The following is a 25,240-nucleotide window of genomic DNA, read 5'->3' as shown; positions in this document are numbered from 1 at the left end:
CCTCATTTGAAAGCAAGAGAACAAGAGGGAAAAAAAGGCACTAGAAGATAATGAATGTAATCAATTCCAGGTGTGCTCATAAATGGACTCTTAGAAATCTTACTCATAAAATAGAGATAATGAGATAATGATAACTACTCGTGGTGTCTGAGGTATTGATTGAGTATACTATATCAAGTGGGTTAGCAACATCACCTGACATACAGTAGGTATTCAAAAAAAAAAAAAATGCTGCTACTCTTATTTCACCTTTCCTTAAGCCTCTCTTCCCTCACATTAAAATTCAACAGGCACTGAAGAAAAGTAAGCTCATGGCAAAAAGCTGACAAATTCCCTTGATATTCTTGTTTTTGTTTTCAAGAAAGCTGATAATACTTCTATAATGAGATCATTAACAAGGTAGTGATGACAAAGTGATTTGAGTCCCTCATAAGAATGTCATTTCAGAATACAGAAATGTCCTTGAATCTCATCATTGGGTTTCTTTCCTCTATCATGAGTTCAGTGATTCTAAATCCTGTACAAAGGAAGTTGCTAAACAAGTGGTCTGAAGAATTCTGGATAATTTTGGAAAAGCTGATAATACTCTGGTCTAGGAAGGTTACCTTCACTTTATAGCACTCTGTTATTCATTGACTTTAAAAAAAAATAACAATTTTTTAAATACCTTTATATAAAAACAATCTAATGGTGATGTTAAAAAATGTATTTACAGTTTTAAAGACTAATCATTTCAGGGCACCGCTGTGGCTCAATTGGTTAAGGATCTGATTCTTGATTTGGGCTCTGGTCATGATCTCAGGGTTGTGAGATAGACCCCCACATGGGGTTCCATGCTCAGCGGGAGTCTGCTTCTCTCCCTCTCCTTCTGCCCCTCTGCTCCCCCCCAAATGAATAAATCTTTTTTTAAAAAAAAAGAACTAACAATTTCATCACCTTCACATCTATTTCCTTCCAATTTTTATCCTCTTATGTACATTTTTATCTCTGTGAGGTCAATGTTTTCTGTTTTACTTGCCATTATAACCCAAGGACCTATTAAAGTCCTTTGCACATTGTAGTCACTTAAATACTTATTTAAGGAATGAATGAATGCACTTCTGAAATGATAAATGTACAGTCAATTTGGAATTCTGCTTTGCTGTCTCTCCCATTAGGTCATGAACCTTATGTCTCCACAAACTTCAAACATCCTATTGCTCTACCTGTTTTCTTCTAATTATAAAATCAGGAAAATATGAAAGCCTAGAAAAACTCTCTTAATCCTGCTGTCCAGAAATGCTCACTGTTAATTTGCTGAGATATTTCTCCTAGTGTTTGTTACATAAAACTTTTTCTTTAAACATGGAGAGTTTCTATTCAGAGTCTTTCATTTGATGTGGCATTGCTAGTGTTTCCCCATGTCATGGGAAACACATTGTCATGATTATTTTATTAACTGCATATTATCCTAAGCTTTGGGATATGCCTAGAATGTTGACATTTAAGTTTTTTACAATTTTTTTCATAAAATTTTCCACAATAAAGATCTTTGTTCATAGACTTTTTGTCTACTTTATAGATTATTTCCTTAGCATTGATTCCTGGAAGAGGAAAATAAATGCTGTGTAGTTGGGGCATATGGATGGCATATTTTCTACACCATTATATATTTCGGCATGTCTTTCTCATTTTTCTTACAAATAAAAGACAGATTAACAAGGCATAAAATTCCCAAATAAATTCACTTCATTGTCTTTGAGCATTTAATGTAGCAGAAATGAGAAACCCACGATATTTATAATTATCCTTTGGAAGGTTACTTTTTTCCTTTTCTTTCCTCCTAAGCGCTTGACGGTTTTTTTTTAATTAAAACACTTTGCCAGATAAGTCTAAGTACAATTCATCCCTATTGATTATGCCAAGGATGAGCTAAATCCATCAAATTGAGGTTTTTGTTTGTTTTAAGAGAAAATTTTTCTTCAGAGATGTCTTCAATTAGTCCTTCTGGTCCTATGGTTATGGTTTCTTTCTTAAATACACCATAATTCTTAGGTTTGTCCCCCATATTTAGGTGACCAAATAGTTTATATCCAAACCAGGGCAATTTTGAAAGTGAAAGGGGTTAATAATTACACAGGACAATACACATGAAACAGGAGCTGTGTGAGCACAAACTAAGACACATAACTTCCCTGCCATTATTTTTCATTATTTACAGTTCTTGATCCTTTTGTTATGTATCCTGAAAGATTTTCTGTATTGTGTCTTCCATATCACTAATTCAATCCTTTGCAATATCTATTATACCTTTTATGCTTCCAGAGCATATTTGAAATCTATTATTGGATTTTTAGTTTCCCTGTTTCTTTCCGTATAACACTGTTCTTTTCATTCCATCCTATTATTCATCTCAACATGTTCTCTTGTGAATTACTTACATTTCATAAAAGTCATGTTACCCTGCTATTGATTAAATATCAGGGGTTTTGTGGGTTTTGTTTTTCTATTTTTTCTTTGGCTTCTAAAATAAATCATTTTCCTTTTCTTTGCCTGTTCTTCAGCATTTGCATAGGGCCCATGTTGTTTTGTCTTTTTCTTGGGTGAGGGAAGTTCTTATTATGGAACAATGAGAAATCTATACCTTGTTTGCCAACAGACTAGCTGCTTAGATTGCTAATTGCCTTACTTTGAATTCACTTATGTTCTGGCTAAATCTCCATCTAATAAAAACAGGTGGACACAAAGTTGCTGTGTATATCACCTAAGCCAAATTTCAGTCTTAGCAGCCATCAAGCATGTGATGTGACTGCTGAACCAAGCTGGAATCTACTTCTCCCCTGCTGAGTTGCTTTTTGATGATATGAACCAGTGGCTCTCAATCAATTCCTCAACCTAGGGAGCCTTTTCAAAATTCACACTTAGGCTCCATCCTAGATCTCCTGGCTCAAAATCTTAAGAAACATAGGCTTGTGAATGTAAAAAAAAATTCCCAGTTGTTTCCAGGTGCCGCTTGGTTGAGAATCACTTATCTGAACCAATGAAATACATGAAAAGAACACCACCACCGCCACACACACAAACACACACACACACACACACACACCTCTTGGTTTGCATGTCTATTAGGGTGATTTCTGATTCTGCTACCTTCTATGGTGCTTTTCTTATGGGAATTAAACCTCTCCCATACACACTTCCCTTGGAGATGCATTCTATCTAGATTCAGGAATAAAAAATACTAAGCAGAGGAAGAAAATGATTGAATGTCATTCTGACTAACTCAAAAAGCAGGACCCATACAGTAGAGGGGCCATGGTGACTCTTTAATTGAACTAAGTGGCAGAAGGAAAGATATTATAGTCAGTATAGGAATTAAGAGCTAGAGGACCCAGATTACCTGCTTGAATCCCATCCTACTACTTACAGTAGCTAAATGCAACTAGACAAGCCACTTACCCTCTCTAAGTTTTAGTTTCCTCATCTATGAGACAGGGATAATAGAATCTATTCCACTGGATTTTAAAAAGATTAAATGAAGTAACCTATAGAAAGTGTTATGAAAGGCCTGGTACATATGAAATATTCAAGAAATATTAGTTACTATTCTTTTCAGATACAATATTAATTTCATATTTTTTTCTCGTTCTGCCAGCTTGCAGTTTGTGCAACATCCTTGATTGTTAATAGAAGTTTCTAGAGTTGTGAGTTTCTGTATTTTTATGTCTCATTTGATATTTTAGTGGAAAGTTGAGGAATGCTGCATCAGATCAGTTTGTGCATTTTATTGGAATTTTATGAATAAGTTCTAGAATGGTTACCCATCACTGTGGTTTTAGCTTGAATAGAGAATCAATCATTTCATTTCTGTCCATGCCTTCATGCCATTTCCTGCTGGCTGCCTTGTCTACCTCATTTCTTCCTCCACCTAGTTCTGTGACTTTAGAGCAGTAACCTGGTCTGAAACATGCCAATACTGGATAAGCTAGTGACATTCGGGACGAACGTTGTTCTGTGTGGTTCAAAAGGACCCCATGGGTGCTAGTCACTAGGAGGAAGTTTAGCTCAAAACCAAGATCTTTCAAAGCTGTCCAAGTGATTAAATAAACTGTCATAGATATTGAGTGTATCAGTGAGGGCCACTCAGGACATAGAAGCCACACCAATTATTTAAAGAGTAAAATCTTAATATAATGGTACAAAGTTGTTAGTCAGGTAGCTGGAAGGATAAGAAGAAAACTCCCTGGTATGAAGACAGCAAATCCTGGAAGCAGTTACCTTCCCCAAGCTGAGGAAACAATAGGAAGAGGCTGCAAATTTTAACACTTAGAAGCTTAGAGGAAGAGCTTGTGAAGCTGAATCTCGGGTATTTGAGAAAAGTAGTGCTGTTCAGCTGCTGATGGTGGCTTTGAGCGCTGAGGAGGGATCCTAAGGGGCTCAGATCCAGACCCTAAACGGGCTCCTTGGTGTTGGTATCTTTGAGGTGTAAGATAAAGTGGTTCTGCAAGTGTTACAAAGGCTGCCTTAGATTTAATGCTGCCCTGGGAAGGAACCGCTGAAGGGATGCAAATGCATTGCTGGGGTGATGCTTAAAGGAACCAGAAGCAGACATAAAACCCACTGGAAGTGAAGAGAGGACAGGAAGAAGCAAGTCCCTGCTCTTCCTCCAGCCTTGCAGTCTCCATCTAGTTGCCTTTATTGGCAGAGCTTACCAGGATCCTCCTGGCAAAGCAGAAATGTGATGTGTCCTAGAGTACTAGCTGGCACTAGAGTACTAGCTCTTGCATCCCAAAGCAGAGAAGGGAAAAGTGGGTTTAGAGCCAAGAGACAATAGCCACATCCACACAGTGAGTCACTTAAAGTATCAAAGAAATGGTAGTGTTGATTGCTAGCATTCATTGCACCATTACCATGTGCTAGGCATCATGCATTTTCATATTTCTTACTAAATCTTCTCAGGTTAATATTTTTTACCCACATATTATTGGTGAAGAGATTAGGAATTACTTGGCTAAGGGCACTTATTTAAGGGCCTCACTTGCTCAAGGTCACTCAACTACAAAAAGGTGTAGCTAGGAGTCAGGTTCACTCTTTGTAGCTCCAAAGTCTCTACGCAGCTCTGCCTTCTATCGTGTACGGCATTGACGCTATGATTTCTTCTAACTCTGAGATGTGTTTGTGAGTAATTAATGTCTCTTTGCTCAACATTGTTGATTTTGTTTTATTCTCAATAAAATTATTATTTCACAACATTTAACTTATTATGTTAGGCATGTGTGCCTAACTGCTGAGAGCTGTGGAGACTGGGCAATTTTCCAATTCATCTGAACTAAACAGATAGTTGAATCAGACAATACGAAGTTTAGGAAAATATATTGATGTGAATTATTTGCTTTGGCCATGTACTTTGTCTTTCAGATTGCCTGGAACAATGCCTGGTTGCCAGTTGACTTTATGCCTTGTAATGTCACTGTAATTGTTTGGCAAAATTCCCCCCTTGGGTACCTCATCATCAGAGGTTGACTGTCCTCAGTAGCGTCTCTATTAGAAAAGCATCTTGGATAAACTGATTATACATTTTTGCCATAAATAGAAATCTCTAGGTTATAACATGGATCTATGGAACAGGGTAGAAATCGGAAAGAATTAACCTATTATAGATCTCTAACTAGTAGAGATCCCTCTTTAGATAATAAATTACTGCTCTTGAGAATAGACATAGGACATCAGTCACCTTCAAACATTAATATAGCCACTAATGTCTGCAAAAGATTACTAATATCTGCACACACTTTGGCATTCTCCATGTAACAATAAGTGAATGTTTATCTTAATTTGTATTTCTGTTTGAGACTCAGAGAAATAAGAATTCTCTGATAGAGAATTTGGTTGGAATACAAAACTACTATTATCTGTTATTCAAGATTTTTTGATAGTTGAGGTTTAGATCCTTAAATATGTTAGCTCCCTAGTTTCTACTCACCCACCCCTACTCTGCCCAGACTCCCAGTTATCATTTACCTATAAATACTTCTCCAGTTTTTAAAGACTGGATGATACTGCCAATACTTCAAATCTCTTGATAGCTCTTCGTCTGGCCTCCCAAATTACTGGGATTCACTCAGAATTCTTAAAACAAAGGATTTCCATGAAAAACAATTCAGAGGAATAAGAGTAAAAAAGATTGTATATAGAATAAGTTTAAGTTGGGGATATCCAAATAACACTTTTTGAAAGGTCCTTTCTTTACACCATCATATTGATAGAGTATGGAAATACCATTCCTTTATTTTCTAACAGACTCTATCATAACTGAAAGAGGAGTAAGTCCAGTGTGAATTTAGGGTAGAGTGTCTCATTCCCTTTAGGTCTTGGGTACAGGGCATGGGACTTTTTTGGTATGTGTATAATAAAGCAATCACTCTCATTTGATGAGGATTTTACAATTTACAAAGTAATTTCCATTCACATAAGCTACGTACACACAACAACCTCCAACACTCTAGGAGGAAGGTGTTACTTCCCCAAAATACAAATGAAGTTATAAACTGAGCCTCATGTAGACTGTTTTACCAAGCAAGTATTAAAATGAAATTTGTTGATTTTAAGTCCAGTGCTCTGTCCTCTAAATCACTGTGGATTCAGAGGTTCTGCTTCTGAGAGCTTAGTAGCGAATGTATGAGCTGTTGAGGCACCAACTTCAAAATCCAAAGGTCCTGACTCCTCTCTTGAGACTTTAATCACCGGGCTCTGCTGCCTCAACAAAAACAGGAATATTCCACCAAAGGTCCCATAAGCAGAAAGTTGTACTCTATTTCAATAAATGATATATTCTTCAAAACTGCCTGTAGATTACCCCTTTGGCATCTTAAAACATTATTTATTATCATCTGAAGCTGCTGAGATGGATAAATAATCTTATTTCTTTCTGGAAAAGATTGTTTGAATTTTCTGAGACCTATTTGACCTTGAGTACATATGAACATTGTTATCATTAGCTTCCCTTATTCATGTCCAACTTCTAGAAATTTTAAACAACCCATCATCTCAGGAAAAGTTAGCTTCAAAAGAGAAAAAAAAACTACTTAAAGAATTGCAATACAGGTTATGGCTGGGAGAATCGGAACATGCAGTTAAAAGAGAAGGTCCATTGCCAAGGGTCACTGAAGCATTTTGGAATTGCCTGTGTGTTATGGTCATTTTGAATCTTTTTCAAAGGTTTATGAAAACATTTATAACAGTTACAGTTTTAATCTTGAGCTTTCTACTATTATATGGGATTCATAAAATATGTCCTATGACATATTCATATGTTGGGGATTTACTGCAAAATTTTATGTGAGAGTCTGCAAAGTTACTTTGAGGACTTTTAATAAACATCTGGGAGACATTAGTGTAGACCTTATAATTTTGGACCTGGATGCTCAGTCATCTGGTATAAAAATGTCAGGCTAGCCATAGAAATGCATAAGACAAATCATTATCCCATTATTTCTGAAGATTTATGCCTTAAGCAGATGCTAAATTTAATTCTGGATCTCTAAATCAAAATGACTCATTCATTATTAAGTATAATTATATAAATGGAACCCTATCATGGTAGGTGTCATATAGGTAATTCCTAGGCCATATTAATATCCATGACCTTGAGCTCACTGGGGGGGGCTAACCCACAGTACCTCATCTCTTCTTCCATGCAGAGCATTCTATTCCCACCCTGTGGCTTAGCAATACTAGCACATAGTTCCCCAGTGTGAGTGGAGCAAAATATGCTTTAATTGGTTCTATCTGTAAAGCCATCACAAAACCCACATTGTCTTTTTTTTATTACTATGTTATGTTAATCACCATACATCACATCATTAGTTTTTGATGTAGTGTTCCATGATTCATTGTTTGTGCATAATACCCAGTGCTCCATGCAGAACGTGCCCTCCTCAATACCCATCACCAGGCTAACCCATCCTCCCACCCCCTCCCCTCTAGAGCCCTCAGTTTGTTTTTCAGAGTCCATCATCTCTCATGGTTCGTCTCCCCATCCAATTTCCCCCCCTTCATTCTTCCCCTCCTGCTATCTTCTTCTTTTTTTTTTTTTTAACACATAATGTATTATTTGTTTCAGAGGTACAAGTCTGTGATTCAACAGTCTTGCACAATTCACAGCAGTCACCATAGCACATACCCTCCCCAATGTCTATCACCCAGCCGCCCCATCCCTCCCACCCCCCACCACTCCAGCAACCCTCAGTTTGTTTCCTGAGATTAAGAATTCCTCATATCAGTGAGGTCATATGATACATGTCTTTCTCTGATTGACTTACTTCGCTCAGCATAACACTCTCCAGTTCCATCCACGTAGTTGCAAATGGCAAGATTTCATTCCTTTTGATGGCTGCATAATATTCCATTGTATATATATGCCACATTGTCTTGTTTAAAAAGATATTTAAAAGACACGTGATGCCAGTCTCCCCCACCATTGGACAACCCATTGCCCATAATAAATAATGTTAAATCTCTGAAAATCATAAAATTAGCAATTCAAGTCCTCAAATGTGAGTGCATTAGTCACTTAGTGATCTATTGACTACTCTTAGCACTTAATCACTGACATGGCCTCAGGGCCCTTTAGAATGTAAAATATTTTTACCCTCCTCAGCTAACTCATTTTACACTTTTCATCCAAATAGTAGATTTGTTCTCATTCCCTTTTTATCTAAATCTATTACATATTCAGTACCTCTAAGCACCACTGCCACCCCAGCATTTTCATTGATGAACTCCCTCTTTTCTTCACCTGATGTTCAGCAAGATACAACTGGTTAACATTAAGGGGAAAGTCTTGCCAAAGAACTATCAAAAGAGAAGTGAGCCACTTCTGACTTCATGCTCCCTTCCACTCTCCTTCTGTGCAGAAACATTAAATGTGGGGGATAGCAGAACATTACCCTTGCCTGGAGGTACCTAGCATTCCAAGAGGGGAGTAAAAGTTCACTAGCTACTAATCCCCAATCCTTAGGATAGATTGTCTGCCAGAGTTAAGAATGAAAACAATTGCACTGATACTATCTTAAAACTGTAGGCATATTATGCAGTGTTCAAAATGTTTCTGTTAGTACAGGGAGCAATTGTAAAAATCTAAAACAAAACAAAACAAAAAAAAGTGCTTACTTAAACTAGAGAGAAAAGTGTGTTAATAATGAGTCTGTGTTTAAAATAATATGAGCCCCATCTATATCCATATCTTATATCTGAGGAGCTGCCAATCTGGAATATTTTAAAACACATATGAAGAAGGCATCACAAGGGCAACCAAAAGGGAGGCCTCTCTGCTGTGCCAAAGATATGCAGGATTGAACAATAAACTAGCCATAAATAAGAGCAGTCAAGTGGGTGTATATGGGATTTGCATTGAATGCTATAGTTTTACCTTATTAGATATAAATAATTATTGGTGATAATAAATTAAGCTAGCCAGTGTGTCCCCAGTTCAGTTCATTAACTATTACCATGGACAGAGAAGTAGAGATTTCTGCTGATGTAGCTACAACCCTGGGGCTACTGATGGACTATTGTGCATGATGCTACACTCCGTAAGACAAAATATACTGTTGGGAAATTTTGCTCTGCATTTTTAACATACTATTTCCACAGTTGACATTTCAACATCATGATTGTTTGCTCTCGTGGGAGATACTGGCATCTTTTGCAAATTTCAGTGGTTGTTGAATAATTGCTGTTGGGATGTTTCTTGCTTCTCATTTGCTGATTTAGTCTCACCACCTCATTACAAGTCTGTGATTTCTTTCCTGAAATCTGTAAGTTTCATCTGCAAGTGAAAAAAAAAAAAAAGGCGATCAATCCTCTTGGACTTGAGAGAATTTGGTCATTTGGCAACACATTCCTTCTTGTTCTTTCTCTTGGTCTCCCTTGTGTGCAACGTTCTACATTTTTAGATAAGTGCTGGGGTGAAGAATGAAATCTGTGTCCAAAGAACAAATTGAAGCTTCCTGGCCTATCTGGGAATTAAATGAGCTGTTGCTTAAAAAAGAACCTATGATGACCTCCTCTGGCAGCACATTCTAGTGTTCTGCCACATGGACAGTGAGGAGTGTTTTCCTAATGACCTGCATTAAAAGGAGAGGCTCCATTTCCCTGAAATGGTTTACTGTATAATGTGTCATGAATTAAATGCAACAATGTCAGTCCTTCCAGCTCCCTGATTGCATAATCTGATTATATTGTTCTTAAATAATTCCTCTCCAAACTATAGCTTTATCTACAAGTGGCGAGAATGGGTCAGGAAAGAATCATAGTTAATATTGTTTACTTCTTAGGGTTCTTACTGAAGGCATCACATTCATCCTGAATTCACCTTCATCTTGAGACAGACCATGGCCACCCAGGGAGTTTTTAGTGCATCTGACCCATTTTCATTTGTTCTGACTTTGCATTATGTTAGCAATAATCGCGCCTTGGATAAACCTCATTGGCTACGATACTGCCACTGTGCAAAGCTTGACTTTGCATTATGTTAATCAACAGCAGAGATTGATTATTTTGCAGTAAGTGGAAAGGTCAGAAGGATGAATTAACTACCAAATTGTTGATGAGGAGCCTCTGTATTCCTTTGAAAAGAAGGTTCTAGTAGTAGTAGGTAGGGCAGAACTAAGTTGGTGGGAATGAAATATAAATTAATTAAATCCTTCCCATCTGAATTTTAACACCATTTCTGTAAGAAAATCTTGCCTGATTCCCCAGACTAGGTCACTCTGGAATATACTCTCTATACCCTTTACTTCAGGTTCTTGGAACTTACTGTTATAATTACAAATTTGCTTGGAATGAATTTCGCCTCTCATTTTTTTTTAACAAGTCTCACCAGGCAGTGAAATGTAGTGTTTAAAAAGATGGCTTCTAGAGACTCATTTTGAATCCTATCTTGGCTTCTTACTAGTTTTGTGACCTCAGTTTTATCCTCTGTAAAATGGGCACATTAGTAGTTCCTATATCATAGAGTTATTGTAAGGATTGAATGAATTAATAGTTGTAAAACACTTAGAATACCACCTGGCACACAGTGAACATTCATCCATTAAGTGTTACCTGTTATTATTCTATATTAATGTTCTATTTTATTAATGTCTGCCTCCCCCCTCGAAACTCGAAGAGAGAGGGCACGTCTGTTTTGTTCATTCCCATTACATTCCCAATATATGTTACAGTGCCTGACATATACTAGCAATTCAACAAATGTTTTCTGTATAAAAAAATAGCTAAAATATATTGCCTAGAAACCTGAGATACTCTGGAAGTGAATATGACCTCAAACACCAAAGGATTAAATTTTGTTTCTCTAAGCATTACATTAAGGTATCAAATGAATGAGCCCTATTCTATCAGAAAATACTTTATGAGAATATTTTAGGAAACATGATTTGATCCACAGTTATCCAATTTTGCAGTAAAGAGCCATGCCATAATGACTTTTTTCAAATACTATCTAAAATGTATCATCTTTTGGGGCACCTGGGTGGCTCAGTCAGTTAAGCATCTGCCTTCGGCTCAGGTCATGATCCCAGGGTCCTGGGGTCCCCTGCTCAGCGGGGAGCCTGCTTCTCCCTCTCTCTCTGCCTGCCGCTCTGCCTACTTGTGTTCTCTCGCTCTGTCAAATAAATAAAATCTTTAAAAAAAAAAAGTATCATCTTTTAGGACAATAGCAAAGCAGCAAGCTGTTTAGATACAATGATAATTGTTTCTAATGCTTAGTAAATACAGTCACTTAGCATTAGTATGCTTCTTTTAAAGAAAGCCCTTTGTCTTGTGTTTTTACACAGGAGAGAAAACTAGAGAAACGGCCACAAAGGAGGTAAATGTTGAGATAAAGAAATTTAGAGACTAAGATAGAGATCAAGAAGAGACAGGGATGGAGGTGGAAGTGGGGGCAAAGGGAGCACCAGACAGGCTTGGATGGAGACAGAGGTAGCAAAGAAAGACAGGTTTCTGTAGGTCAAGCATCCCAAACTAATTCCACGGGGACAATTTCTGGGATATGTCTTATCAGTCAAAAAATGAGCTTTTGGAAATTTTTAGAGGAAAGGTAAGTTTTAATATGTAATAGAGAGATATCGAGTCAGTGTCAGTCAACGAACAAATGCCATTAAACAGTATTCTAGGCCCGGAGGATGTAGTGTCTGGGCGCTCCAAAAACTTTTAGCTTCATAGTGAGAGGGTGTTGAACAGATCCATCAACAAATAAGTAAGTTCATTTCCATCACGAACCAGTGCCCAAGAACATGAAGTTGTGTTCCATGAAGGTGATGGATTTGATGGTGGGTGGTTCATGGGGAGGCTGCTAATGTTAAATAGAAAGCCCAGAAATAAACTGAATAGGAAGAAATCAGAGAGGGAGACAAACCATGAGAGACTCTAGACTCTGGGGAAACAAACTGAGGATTACAGAACGGAGCGGGGTGAGAGGATGGGGTAACCGGCTGATGGGCATTAAGGAGGGCACGTGTTGTGATGAGCACTGGGTGTTATACACAACTAATGAATCATTGAACACTACATCAAAAACTAATGATGTACTATATGTTGGCTAACTGAACATTAAAAAAAAAAAAAAAAAGCCCAGAAATTTGAGCTGAGACCTGAATGTTGAGAAGGAATCAGCCATCTGGGGGAAGTGTTCTCACTTTGCATAAAAAAGGAACAGCAAGAATTGTGCTGAAATTTGGTTGTCAAGTTCCCCCCCCTCCACACCATGTATCCTGTGTCTCTGAATTCAAGTAAATAGAAGCCTGATTACTTGCTTTTTTATGCTAAATACTAAGATATTTCCAGTTGTGCATAGTAATAATAGGTTATTTTTAAGTTTCAAAATCCTAATAAAACTTCTGTCATCTTCCTTTATCTGTCCTCTTTCTCTTAACATATTCTTCTTTATTTACTGTCATTTCCATGTACTTTGTTAGAATACCTTTCTTGGTTGGTCACTGGGATTCCAAAGTCATTTCTCTAGGGCTGTTATGGTACTTCACTTGAAATAACAGATGAGCAACTGAACGGTTGCCTCAACATTGATACCTCCGTATATTCAGTTATGGTTTAGATGCATCAGTGTTGAACATTTAAACAAAGTTGACTATGAATAATTTATAAAGCACAATAAATATTTCCCCGCAACCGTCTTTAGTGTAAAGAAAATGAGTGACACACACTGAGTTTGCACATGTCATGATTCACTTGTATTTCTAAACAGTGCCTTGGGCACCTATGCAGTTGAGCAATTCTGTCAATCTTCTCAGCATTCAGGTGCTACTTTCCTGATTGACATCAGAGAATTTTTGTGTCATCTGGAAGGAGAAGATTTTATGGGAAAGCAGATAATAATTACTCTTGCCTCTAGAGAGAAACCCTATTAGTCAAATAGGAAGGAAAATGACTCATCAAAAATAGGCCCACATCTCAGCTAAAGGTCAGGCTTCTCTGTCTAAATCTAAACTACACATCACCATTTGTTCATTCAGGCAACGAATCTTCGCCGTGAGTCTCTTCTGGGCACTGTTACTCAGGATTTTACTATAAAAGACAATATATCTAGCCCCCAAATGGTCAGGGAAGGAGAGAGATGAGAAAAGGAGTAATGCCTGTGTCATGTTGTAAGCGGTTGGGGGATGTGCAGAGCGCGGAAGGGCAGCAGATAAAAGGGAGGAAGTAACACAGCTCAAGGGTGAGGCAAGTCGGCCATGTTTAACTGAAGGAAAGCTGTCTGGAAGTTTGTGAGGCCAAAAGAGAGGTGAAGAGAGTTCCTGGCGGAGAAAGTGAACTCCCCACGAATGTGGAGGCGACACAGCCGGGGCACTTGGGAGGTCCAAGTTGGGGGGGATGGCTTCCAAGATAAAAGGAAACTGATATATTTAGGCAATTGGATAAACAGGACAAGATGACACCACTGTTGTGCTTCCGAGGAGGTAAGCGTGAGGGCGAGAATACATAGAATGTCACTGACTGCTCTGATGGATCCTGTGTAATCTGGAAAGGGAGGCAGGAGATAGGACACCAGGGTTCTCCAGGACCAGCCAGGACACAGAAAGGGGAGAGAATCATCAACATTGTGAATTTAGCATTTTGAGTGCTGGTCTATATTATAAAGACAGAGTTATCAATTCCCTTTTTTTTTTTTTCTGGAAATAATAAAGACCTCTCAGGGTCCCTGTTCTCTTTTTGGGTCTGTGCTCCATGACTGACTTAGAAAACTTAGTGATGGTCTTTGGAGGTTCTTCCCATTTGAAAGCCTAAAAGCTTTTGGCAGGAGTTTCGAAGAAAATAATGCCAACAGAGGCTAAAAAATGTTAACAGAATGACTGTATAAGGACAGTAAATAATTCCAGAAAGACATAATTCCAAGGCTTACACAGTAAATCAGATGGAAACCCAGAAAACTCATTGTATTTGATTTGATTCTTTTTAACACTAAATATATTAGTAATTAATTTTTCTGTGCTCTCAGAATATGATGTGATTATATATGTTTGTTACAGTGGGGAAGAAAAATTATTGAATTCATAAATCAATGCACTCTTTCTACCTCTTTTATAAAGGGCAGTTATTTGTGGCTTAAGGACTACAGAGAGATTAGAGTGTGCAAATTTGGGCTGAGCCCGAGTCTTTCCTTTAAAATTCAGGAGATAAAATTCAACACAAGCAGATATTCATAAATATTAAAATGCAGTCATATTCATTAAAGATCATAAGGAAGACAGACCACCTCAAAAAAATTAGGAACCTTCCTCATTTGAGAAATGCCTTTAAATCACTTACCCTTTAATTCATGGCATTCCTTAAACAGTACAGGAGTTTGTGTTAGGTGAACCTTAAGGTGAACTTCCAAACCAAACCAAATGATAAAATCATAAGTACACTAATTGGCTTTTGGTAGATCATTTAAACTTAATCGTTCTGCCCTATCTGATTATTACTGGGCTTGAATGGATACAGGCAATGATTTGACAAGTGAGTTCACAACAGGGCCAGTTGCAATACAAATCTTAATTTTGATAACTAGCCACCTAGGTCTTTTTTCATTTCATAATCAGTGACAATGCTCATACAGACCCTCCTGGAAGAACATAGACCCGTTCGTTCAGGATTCATTGTCCTAGACCTGAGGTCGCCACAACTGCTTAAAAAGCCTCTGAGTTTGATCACTAATTCATGAGAAAGTATTGCCTTCTGACTAGAGACTTTAAGAATTAAATCAACATTTCCAGTGCCGTCTTACTCTGAAACAGGACTTGAAAGGTACAAAGAATTAATTATGCTAATGTGTGCCTGGTAATGCAAGTAAAATAAAATGTCATTGCAGCAAAGCTTAATCATAATTAGTGGATCACAAGTTTTGAAATAAGGTGCTAAAATGGAAATTTACTGAGATACTGTTTAATGGCATGCTAATACTCTTTATGGTGTTAAACTGGTCAATGTCAGGTAGCAGGCAAGGAATGTGAGTATATACAAATTTTTTAAATTTCCAAATGAAATAAGAAGCTGTTATGCAATTAAACTGATTTAGTGTTAATCTAGGGCACTAAACCAGTATATATGAAAGCCATATTACATCACAATTAGTTGAACCATGGTTTAAATGTACAAAACCTGTACTTGTATCAGTAAAAAAAAATGGCTTAAGGAATTGAGAAAAAAAGCTTATGTCAACTGTGGTGTCAGTCCTAGAGGGTATTTAAAAATAGAAATAATCAGCATTTAGCTGAGTTTTCATTCTCACTGTAATAAAGCAAATTAGCATGTGACATAAGCCATCTCTTAATAATAGTTTCAAGCTGCATTGACCAAAGTAATCAAATTTCCATAGGAAATTTAACTTGCATGCTAGACAGTTTAATTATCTGGTGCACATTTCAATAGTTCCCATTATAAGAAAATATGCCAGAGTTTGTCACCGAGAGTGTCTATAACAATAGTTTGAACACTTCGATAAATTTTAATTATCTTATGAATCATCTGCCTGCTGATACATACAAATGTGTACATTCATTCAAATATTACTTAATTTGACCAAAACCTGGGTGGTGAAATAGTAACTAAAATCACTCTTAAACTAACAACTTTATTCCAAAAGTTCTTAAAATATAAAAATAATCTTGTCTTTTTGTAATATGAACATTAAAAAGTTGGCATAGAATTTGACGATTAAATCTAGCTTTAATATCCAACTCCAGAAATGCCTCCTTTACCTCTCTGTAGGTTATTGATCCTGCCACCCCCTACTGTCCAGAAAATAGATATGCAAACGGATCGTGTCATCTGTTTTTATAATGCTCTGTAAAGTGTTTGTAAAGTACCTTCACAGGCACCCCCCGCCCTGAAGTAGTTGGTTGACTATTAGTAATTATTCTCTCGTCACGGTTGAAGAAATGGAAACCACAATCCCCAGAACAGTCCTGATCTCAAAACCAGTCCACAGCCTCCTCAGTACTGCTAAAGCTGATCCATTTTGCTTATAGGATGGTCTTGATGTATGTTATTCTTATTTTAGACAAAATTGTGAAATGAGAGTTAGGCTCTTTTTTTGAGGTCAAAGTATCTTAAAAGGGGCTTCAAGAAGTTGGTGAAGGTGGGCACACTGACACAATGAAAAGGGATGGGAGATAGCCTGACACCATGGCAGGAAAGAGAGAAAATACACTTTCTAAAGAGGCTCAAGAGTTCCAACATCGCCATAGCTCAACTCCCCTTGGTTCAGTCAACGTTGACACCTGCTGGCCCCGTGGCCCTGCAGTCAGGTACAAAGACTACTGCAGACATCAAAATGCTGTGAGTCATCAGGGAAGGATCAACTGTGTCAGCCCAAGGAAGTGTGCTAGTTTTATTCACAACACTAATAATGATAATGATAATAATAATAATAAGGAGGAAGAGGCTGATATTTACCAAATATTCACTACACATTAGGCATGTGACATAGCCTCCCTAATTATCATATTCTCCCTCCATCTAGCCTCCTCTTCTCTTCGCATTCATCCGTGGTCCCTTGACCTCCACCTGTAGATTTGGTCCTGCCCCAGTATCCAGGGCTTGTCCAAAATGTGAGCAAGAATGCTGTGATGATATTTGCCTCTTAATCTAAAACCGAAAAGCCAAATCAACATTCCTTTTAGTCTGGCTTAGACTTTGGGCCCTGTTTCTTGTCACTGGTCTCCTGCTTTATTTCTAAACCATCAATTTGTGTCCTGGTGGTGATGATAGTACCCTATAGAGTTTAACGTCCATGAAAGAAAAGACAGTATCGGTCTTATTCACTACTGTAGTCTCAATAGTCAGCATCCAGTGACTGGCACAAAATAGGTGCTCAAAATACGTATTCAACTGTTCGTTAAATAAAGCAAATGGACCACCAGTCTAGCCCTTATACTTAGATTCTCTTGGTTTTAACGCTCCTAATCTCAGCAGCAACAGCATTGCTATGAACTACCACTTAGTATTTACTGTGTGCTGATGCTTTAATGTATTGTTATTTAATCCTCACAGATCTTGCAAGGTAGGTAGAATCATTTTCATTGCACAGAAAAGGAAAGTGAAGCTCCATGAGGCTAAATGATTTTCACAAATCTGTTACACACAACTGGTAAACGAACCACAGTTCAAACAGAGATCTGAGTTACTCCACATAGAGCCACCATGTTCTCCTCTGGACTCTCCTGGGAATTGCCGTGACCTGAAACCCAGACCAAGGTTTTGGATCTTCTTGCTTGCTGATAGTCTTTCCTGATCTCAAATGCCTCCCTGTCCTTGGTTCACCCTTTCCTGTGTTGGGACATTTTGCCTGAGCTGACTGCTCCCCTAAGCACCATACGACTACATATCTTCGGTAGCCACATCCTTTTGATCGAAGCCCCCCATTCCCCAAGTATACCGGTGACAGTTTTAAGCACCAGAAGTTGCCCCCTGGGTAGGGTATATCTTACCAGGGCTCAGAAAGTGAGTGGCAGCCAGAGACTTTAAAGATTACAAAAGGTCAGGTGAGAGAAACAAAGTATAACCACCTAGATACAAAAGGCAGAAATGGGGTGGAATATGGATGAACAAATTGGGTATCAATAATTAAATGGAAATCGAATGAGAAAAAAAAATATGTGATGAAAAGCTGAGTGTGGATAACTTGAGTAATCACCACAAACCAACCTGCTATGCCCTTGACTTCCCTTTTTGGAAATCAGCCTGGAATGAAGAAGGATTAAGTTGGTTCAAAGGGTATAGCACGCATGCTTCCAGTGTTTCTTCTGCCTGGAAACATGCGTTGCTCTATCCATCGCCCAGCATGTCATAGGCTTTCAACACTTTTGGTTGGATGAATAAATCAGCCAGTTGTTTTTGAAGACAACGTTATGCATGCCAACATTTCCTCTTAAGACCAGGTCAGTCTAACCAGTTTCCTCTCTATTCCAGGAGGTGAATTCTAGTCTTCCCCATACTGCTGCAGTGAAAGAGACTGCACCCAGCCTGACTGGCAATATTATGCCCACTGCACCAGGCATCCATATTCCTGCCTTCTGAAGCATTCATTGTGTTCTACTACTTTGTTATGTATTGTCTTATATATCACTCAAAAATCCTGAGGGATATGTCCTAAGTAATCTTTGCTGACACCCTCATACGTTATGGTGGAACGCCATTACAGATTATAGTTTCAACCACGAAATTCAGTAGAATCTAAATGAAAAATTTAAGTGAGCCTTTCCAAACTTTCTTCTTCTACCAAACACAAAAACAGATGTCATTAATTATACAACTGACTTTCTTTGTTCAACTGCTGTTAATGAAGAAATACAAGTCTTGTCATTTCACAAGAGTTGCTGCAAATGGAAGGACAAGTGAAGAAAACTGCTGGGAAGCCATGTGCCTGCTGAGTGGCAGGTTCAACCCCTCCCTGGCTCCCAGGTGCCAGCCACAGGGGGCATGTCATTCTAACCCATGCCGTGACACATTTTTTTTTTTAAGATTTTATTTATTTATTTGACAGAGAGAGACACAGCGAGAGAGGGAACACAAGCAGGGGGAGTGGGAGAGGGAGAAGCAGGCTTCCCGCTGAGCAGGGAGCCCGACGTGGGGCTCAATCCCAGGACCCTGGGATCATGAGCTGAGCCGAAGGCAGATGCTTAACGACTGAGCCACCCAGGCGCCCCTCCCATGACACATCTTAAAAGTGACTGGATTCCATGAGCCTTTAGGATTACTTGCAAATAATCGGAACTGCAAATATTGTCTATAAACGTCAAGGCTCTACCTCACAAGTGCTTATCAAGGGAAAGGAGTAGTATAGAGTACTAGCCAAAAGCACAGGCTTTCAAGTCCTACAAAGCTGGGTTTTGGATCCAGGCTCTTATTTCTTAGTAGCTGCGCAACCTTGGAAAAATTACTCTTTCTGAGCCTCATTTTTGTCGTTTATTTAAAAAAGCTAATCATTGTCGTCACCTCAGGAGGCCATTGTAAGGATAAAATAAGACAATATGCATAAAGCACCAGGGCTGTTGGTAGATACTAGCTCTTCATTTGTATTATTATTATTAGATTACAATTTCTGGGCATGGACTATGCCTTCTGTTTGCCTGAATCCCTGATGCAATGGTAAAAAAAAAAAAAACAAAACAGTTCATTTATTTAAAAGCCTGGACTTCTAAAGGAATAAGCTTTAATATTCAGAAAAAATAAAAGTCTTGTGTATAATATAGGTCAAATGAGGTGTGAGATAATGAGAAACCACAAACCTCCCACAGCCTCCTTGGCTGAGGAGAAGTGATAGCAGGGAGAACACCAGTTCTGAGCCCCTTGAACACTTCCAATAATCAGCAGACTCATGAAAGGAAGGGAATTTCATCTCTGTTAAAAGTAGTGGAAATATTATGCTCATTTGAGCTTTCTGAGCTTTGGCCTAGAAGGCAAAACTAAATGGTTTGCTTGCCTGGGAAAGGCTGAGAGAATTCTACTTTTTTCTTCACTCTCAAAGCAAACCTGGCTTCGTTACCTCTTTTCTTCTGTCAGGGAATGTCTCAAAGCATCTCGCAAGCTCTTGACTGCAGCCAATCCTGTTTCTGAAACTTGTACTGATCCAGAAAATAGCTGAATCTCTGCTCTGGGGAAGAACAAAGATTGATGGATTTCCAGCAATTGGTGCCCAAAGTTCCTTAACTTGTAAAGTGACACTAGAATTAGTACCAAAGAAAGAGGGGTTTTGGGTTTTTTTTCTTTTGGGGGGGAAGCAGATACTCTGCAGTGAACACAATGTCTCCCAAATAAATAGCCTCCCCCAGCCTGAGATAGAGTTGCTGTTTTCCTGCTAGGGAGTTGGTGTAATTGGTATTAGTAAAAGATGCATATTGCAGGGACTATTGTGTGAAAATAGACGAAAAGGAACAATAACAAAGAAAAAAACACATTGCAGTCACTTTAAAAGCACTTCCAACACAATGACTTAACTCTAGGCAAATTGTAATAGCTACCACTTCCTAGGCCTTCCCTGTGCACCAGGGAGATGGGGAATTTATGACTCAGAGACACTAAGTGACTTGAAGAAGGCCGCTCGGCTTATAAATAATGGAGCCAGAATTTAAGAGATTACCAGGATTACTGTCCCTAGCCATTCTACTTCCCCAGAAAAGGAGAGACAAGCTCAGCTGACTGAAGAAGACCGTGGCCGAGCCCCAGATTTTGATGGAAGTTTTATTTACTATTAGGCTTGAATTTTAGTGTTACAGGTTTTCATATCTGTGTGTGTGTGTGTGTGTGTGCACGTGTGCACAGACATGCGCACCTCTGCTTTTATTATTATATGGAGAGGAACTGGAAGATGTTGCATCTGAGGCTACTAGATAAATACATCACTAGATGCTTCCAAACTATTATTTAGTAAATATTTGTTTGAAGAATGGTGTTAAAGGATAAATCTGTTAAAGGATTAACTTCAACAACTGGAATTTCTTAATAGAATTGTTTGTGGGGACTAGTGTGATTATACAGATTAATAATTATCCATGGCAGGCTGGGGGGGAAGGTTGTCCTTCATTTTACTGCCATGTCACTCTCATGCCAAATGCAGTTGTTTCTGCCTGGTGCTAAATGCTAATTTCACTTCTCTATTTAGCAAGAGGAGAATATTTTCATTTCTTTTTCATTTCATTTCTGCTTCCATTAAAGTTTGCTCCTTACATACCTATTTAATGAATCCCTCTGAAGGAAGTTTATGGAGGAGACTTTGTTCCAACTAGGGGCAAAATATTGGGTCTTGAAGCTCTGCTGGAATTGGCCTTCTCAGTCTTTCAGTGCAGAGATTATTATCATAGCCTAGGACTTGAGGTGAGCAAAAGAAAACTGCGTTTGACAAATACTATCTCTGATTAATTAAGAACCGTGTGGTAAGAGATGGCTGAGTTATGGTCTTTATCCTAAGGAAGCTTCCAGTCTAGTGTGGGAGATAAACACTTAATTGAATAGCTACAGTCTGGTGTGAAGAGTTCTGTATTAGAGGGATGACCAAAATGAGACCATGACACAGACATGAGATGATTAATTCTGCTTGGTCAGGAGTCAGAGGAACAATCAAATTGACAAAAACCTAATTCACCATTACAGGAAATCAACAGGGCAAAAATATTGTGAGAAAAAAAGATCAACAGTTATGTCAACTATACTTCAATTTTTATTTTTTAAAACAAAAAAAAATTTTAAAGTTTAACAGCAGCAGAAATGGTAGTAAATGTTACATGAACTAGTTTCTGGAAATCTGCATGGAAGAGCTGAGTTTTGAAGGATAAATATGAGTACAGGCAAAAGCATCCTGGAGATGTTGAGAGATCAACATACCCCATTTGTGTAGGTGTGAAAATGCTCACTCTGATACAAAAAAAAAAATAAATTGTCCACTATGACTCATCTTGGTTTGCATGTTTGGAGTGTTGGAGGTGAAGTTAAAGACTAGAAATGGCCTCCTAAGCCATACTATTGATTCTGAAATTTGTTCTATGGGTGACTCAGAGGTTATGGTGCAGAAGAATGGTATGGTCATATTTATGTTTTAGAAAGAAAGCTGGCAACAGAATAGGGAGCTGAGGCCAAGAAGTTAGTTGGGAATAATTTGTTCCTGCCGGCTAAATGTAGAGCTTGCCCTCCGTTCCTTTTTGCTTCTGGAAGAGGGTTAAAGCAGAGGAGGAAATAGAAAGGAAGAAAAGCTAAAAGAGGACAAGAAGAACATTCTGGAGGAATTTATATTGATCAATAGTAAGAGTGAAGAAGGGAAGCTTCCATTCCTCTCACCTCAAGATCTTGTATGGTGGCATCTCAAGCCTGGAAACCAGGAACTACCTACTGGACGCCATCTCCTGGTTTCTAACACCCCTCCCTTTTTTGCCTCTCACATCTGATCATGTCATTAAATTTTAATGAAAAAAAAAAAACTTTTCTCATATCCTTCCTGCCATGATCAACACTGGCTTCCAGTTTAAATATTTAGCACCTAATAAACATGCTGAAGGGCTTATTTTCCCTCTCCCTGTTGAATGCTGCCCACAGATGATTCTCCAGAAGTTCTGCTTTTATCATTACAAACCCTGCTCAAAAACTTAATTTGAAGGACAAAAGTTAAATTCTTAGAATAAATTTTAAAACTCCATCCTACCTACCAACATGATTGCTCTCATTTACTGCCTTTGGCCATGGTCTTTCTCCCATAAATCCCTTCTGAATCTTCACCTCTTAGTCTGCTCATATTAAAATTCTTTTGGTCCTTCATAGAATTAAAAGTTCAGCTCAGGGCGCCTGGGTGGCTCAGTTGGTTAAGCGACTGCCTTCGGCTCAGGTCATGATCCTGGAGTCCCGAGATCGAGTCCCGCATCTGGCTCCCTGCTCAGCAGGGAGTCTGCTTCTCCCTCTGACCCTCCCCCCTCTCATGCTCTCTCTCTATCTCATTCTCTCTCTCAAATAAATAAATAAAATCTTTAAAAAATTTTTTTAAAATCTTTAAAAAAAAGTTCAGCTCAAATCTTATTTCTCGTTACACATTTTTAGGTGGGTAAGGGGAGGCCACACTTACCTTTTATTCAGCGCTTGAAACTTTATTGAGAAAACCTTCCTTATTTCTCTACAAATATTGTTTGCCTGAATGTTTAGAAGTTCTCAAAAATAGTCCTATAGTCTAATAGTTTCCAGTGGGAACATGTTTAGTTCGATTCAGCCAATATTTATTGTGCACCTAGTATGTGGAAGGTACTGTGCTAAACATTCTCAGGATGTCAATGTTAAGGGATAAGTAAGTCAAATGTCTGCTCTCAGGAAGAACAGTTAACAAATTTATTCATTGGAGAACTATTTCCACTTCACCTGTATGATTAGTGATTTGTGACTTTTCAAATAAGAAAAGATAAGAAAAATACTCTTCCTTCATTGATTTGGTGAATCCGATAAGTAGATGAAATTGTGATGGAAGTTCCATAAATGTGTTTAAATGGCACACATTTCACATTTCACAGCAAAAATCCCCTGTGAGTAGACACAAATGCAATCAAGTCTTTAGTACTAAACTATACGCTTTATCCTAATGTATATATTGCTAATTATAACAGGTCTTCATCCATTCGGGCTGTTATAACAAAATACCACAGACTGTGTGGCTTGTAAACAACAGAAATTGATTTCTCACAGTTCTAGAGGTTGGAAGTCAGAGATCAGGGTGCCAGTATAACCAAGTAAGGGCCCTCTACTGGGTCACAGCCTGCCCACTCCTCACTATGTACTCATACAGTAGTGGGGGCTAGGGAGCTCTCAAGCCTCTTGGGCATTAATCTTATTCATGTGGATTCTGCCCTCATGACTTTGTCACTTCCCAAAGGCCCCACCTCCTCCTACCATCACATTGAGCATTAGGATTTCAACATGAATTTGGGGGGAACACAAACATTCAGACTGTAGCGCCATTATATTAAAAATGCCTTCCTCAGAGGCTAAAAGTTTAGGAAACTGGTGTATCCATTTTCCACACCATCCTTATATAAGTGCCTGCACTGTTTTAGACTTCTCTGCTATTCGTTTTAAAGGAAAGCAAACATAATTTCTTTTAATTATTTCACCTGAGGAGAATTTAACAAGTGAGTTAATAAGAGCCATAGTTAGAAATGGAATACATGAAGGAGACAAGCTATAAGGAAGTAGAAAAGCCTGATAAAAAGACCAGTTGCATCAGCCCTGACATTTACACCAAAAACCATTTGCCCTCTGGTACTCTTAGCAAGGAAAATCAGTTGTAAGGATTCAGTAGTTCCATTAGATAGGAAACATAGTTTTCCAGATGATGGGAATTTTATCCCAGAGGCATTTGAATATCGCAGGGAAAAATAAAGGATTAAGTAAGCCTCATAAGAAAGCAAACATACCCTATGTTACCATCTTTGGCCAATGCTTTCTAATTCTTCTTTTTCGTATCTTTAAATACAGAATCCCCTTCACCTACAACTGAGTTTAGAAAATTCATTAAGTTCTGATGCTGATGTCACTGTCTCAATCCTGACCATGAACAACTGGTACAATTTTAGCTTGTTGCTGTGCCAAGAAGACTGGAACATCACTGACTTCCTCCTCCTTACCCAGAAAAATTCCAAGTTCCACCTTGGCTCTATCATCAACATCACCACCAACCTCTCCTCCACTGAGGACCTCTTGAGCTTCCTGCAGGTCCAGCTTGAGAGTATTAAGAACAGTACGCCCACCATGGTGATGTTTGGCTGTGACATGGAAAGTATCCGGCAGATTTTTGAAATTACCACCCAGTTTGGAGTAACCCCCCCTGAGCTCCGTTGGGTGCTGGGGGATTCCCAGAACGTCGAGGAACTAAGGACAGAAGGTTTGCCCCTCGGGCTCATTGCTCATGGAAAAACAACGCAGTCCGTCTTTGAGTACTATGTACAAGATGCCATGGAACTGGTTGCGAGAGCCGTAGCCACGGCCACCATGATCCAGCCAGAACTCGCGCTTATCCCCAGCACGATGAACTGCATGGAAGCAGAAGCCACAAATCTCACTTCAGGACAATATTTATCAAGGTAGGACGCAAGGCCTGTCTTACATCCCCACTCCCAGGGTTTTGACAGGAAGCAGAATTTCCCTGTCTCTCTCCTCTTTGCAGAAATCTTGACTTTGAGTAACTTTCAACTCTAATAATATTTCTGAGAGGCTTCTGGTTACACAGGTGAGT

The 25,240-nt window shown here is 38.6% G+C and overlaps 1 protein-coding gene across 3 annotated transcripts in view; it reads left to right on the top strand.

Moving 5' to 3' along the window:
• GRIN3A (glutamate ionotropic receptor NMDA type subunit 3A) overlaps nt 1–25,240 on the top strand; it is a 146,069-nt gene that overhangs the window by 18,069 nt on the left and 102,760 nt on the right. For all 3 annotated transcript variants that reach the window (XM_032419145.1, XM_032419146.1, XM_032419147.1), the window contains exon 2: nt 24,484–25,088. In XM_032419145.1, coding sequence (XP_032275036.1) covers nt 24,484–25,088 — 605 coding nt within the window. The remainder of the gene's footprint in view (nt 1–24,483; nt 25,089–25,240) is intronic.

This window comes from Phoca vitulina, unplaced genomic scaffold (assembly GCF_004348235.1).
Source record: "Phoca vitulina isolate PV1807 unplaced genomic scaffold, GSC_HSeal_1.0 scaffold21, whole genome shotgun sequence".
Taxonomy (NCBI): domain Eukaryota; kingdom Metazoa; phylum Chordata; class Mammalia; order Carnivora; family Phocidae; genus Phoca; species Phoca vitulina.
Note: the sequence above shows the minus strand (reverse complement) of the source record. Positions and strands in the feature narration are given on the sequence as shown.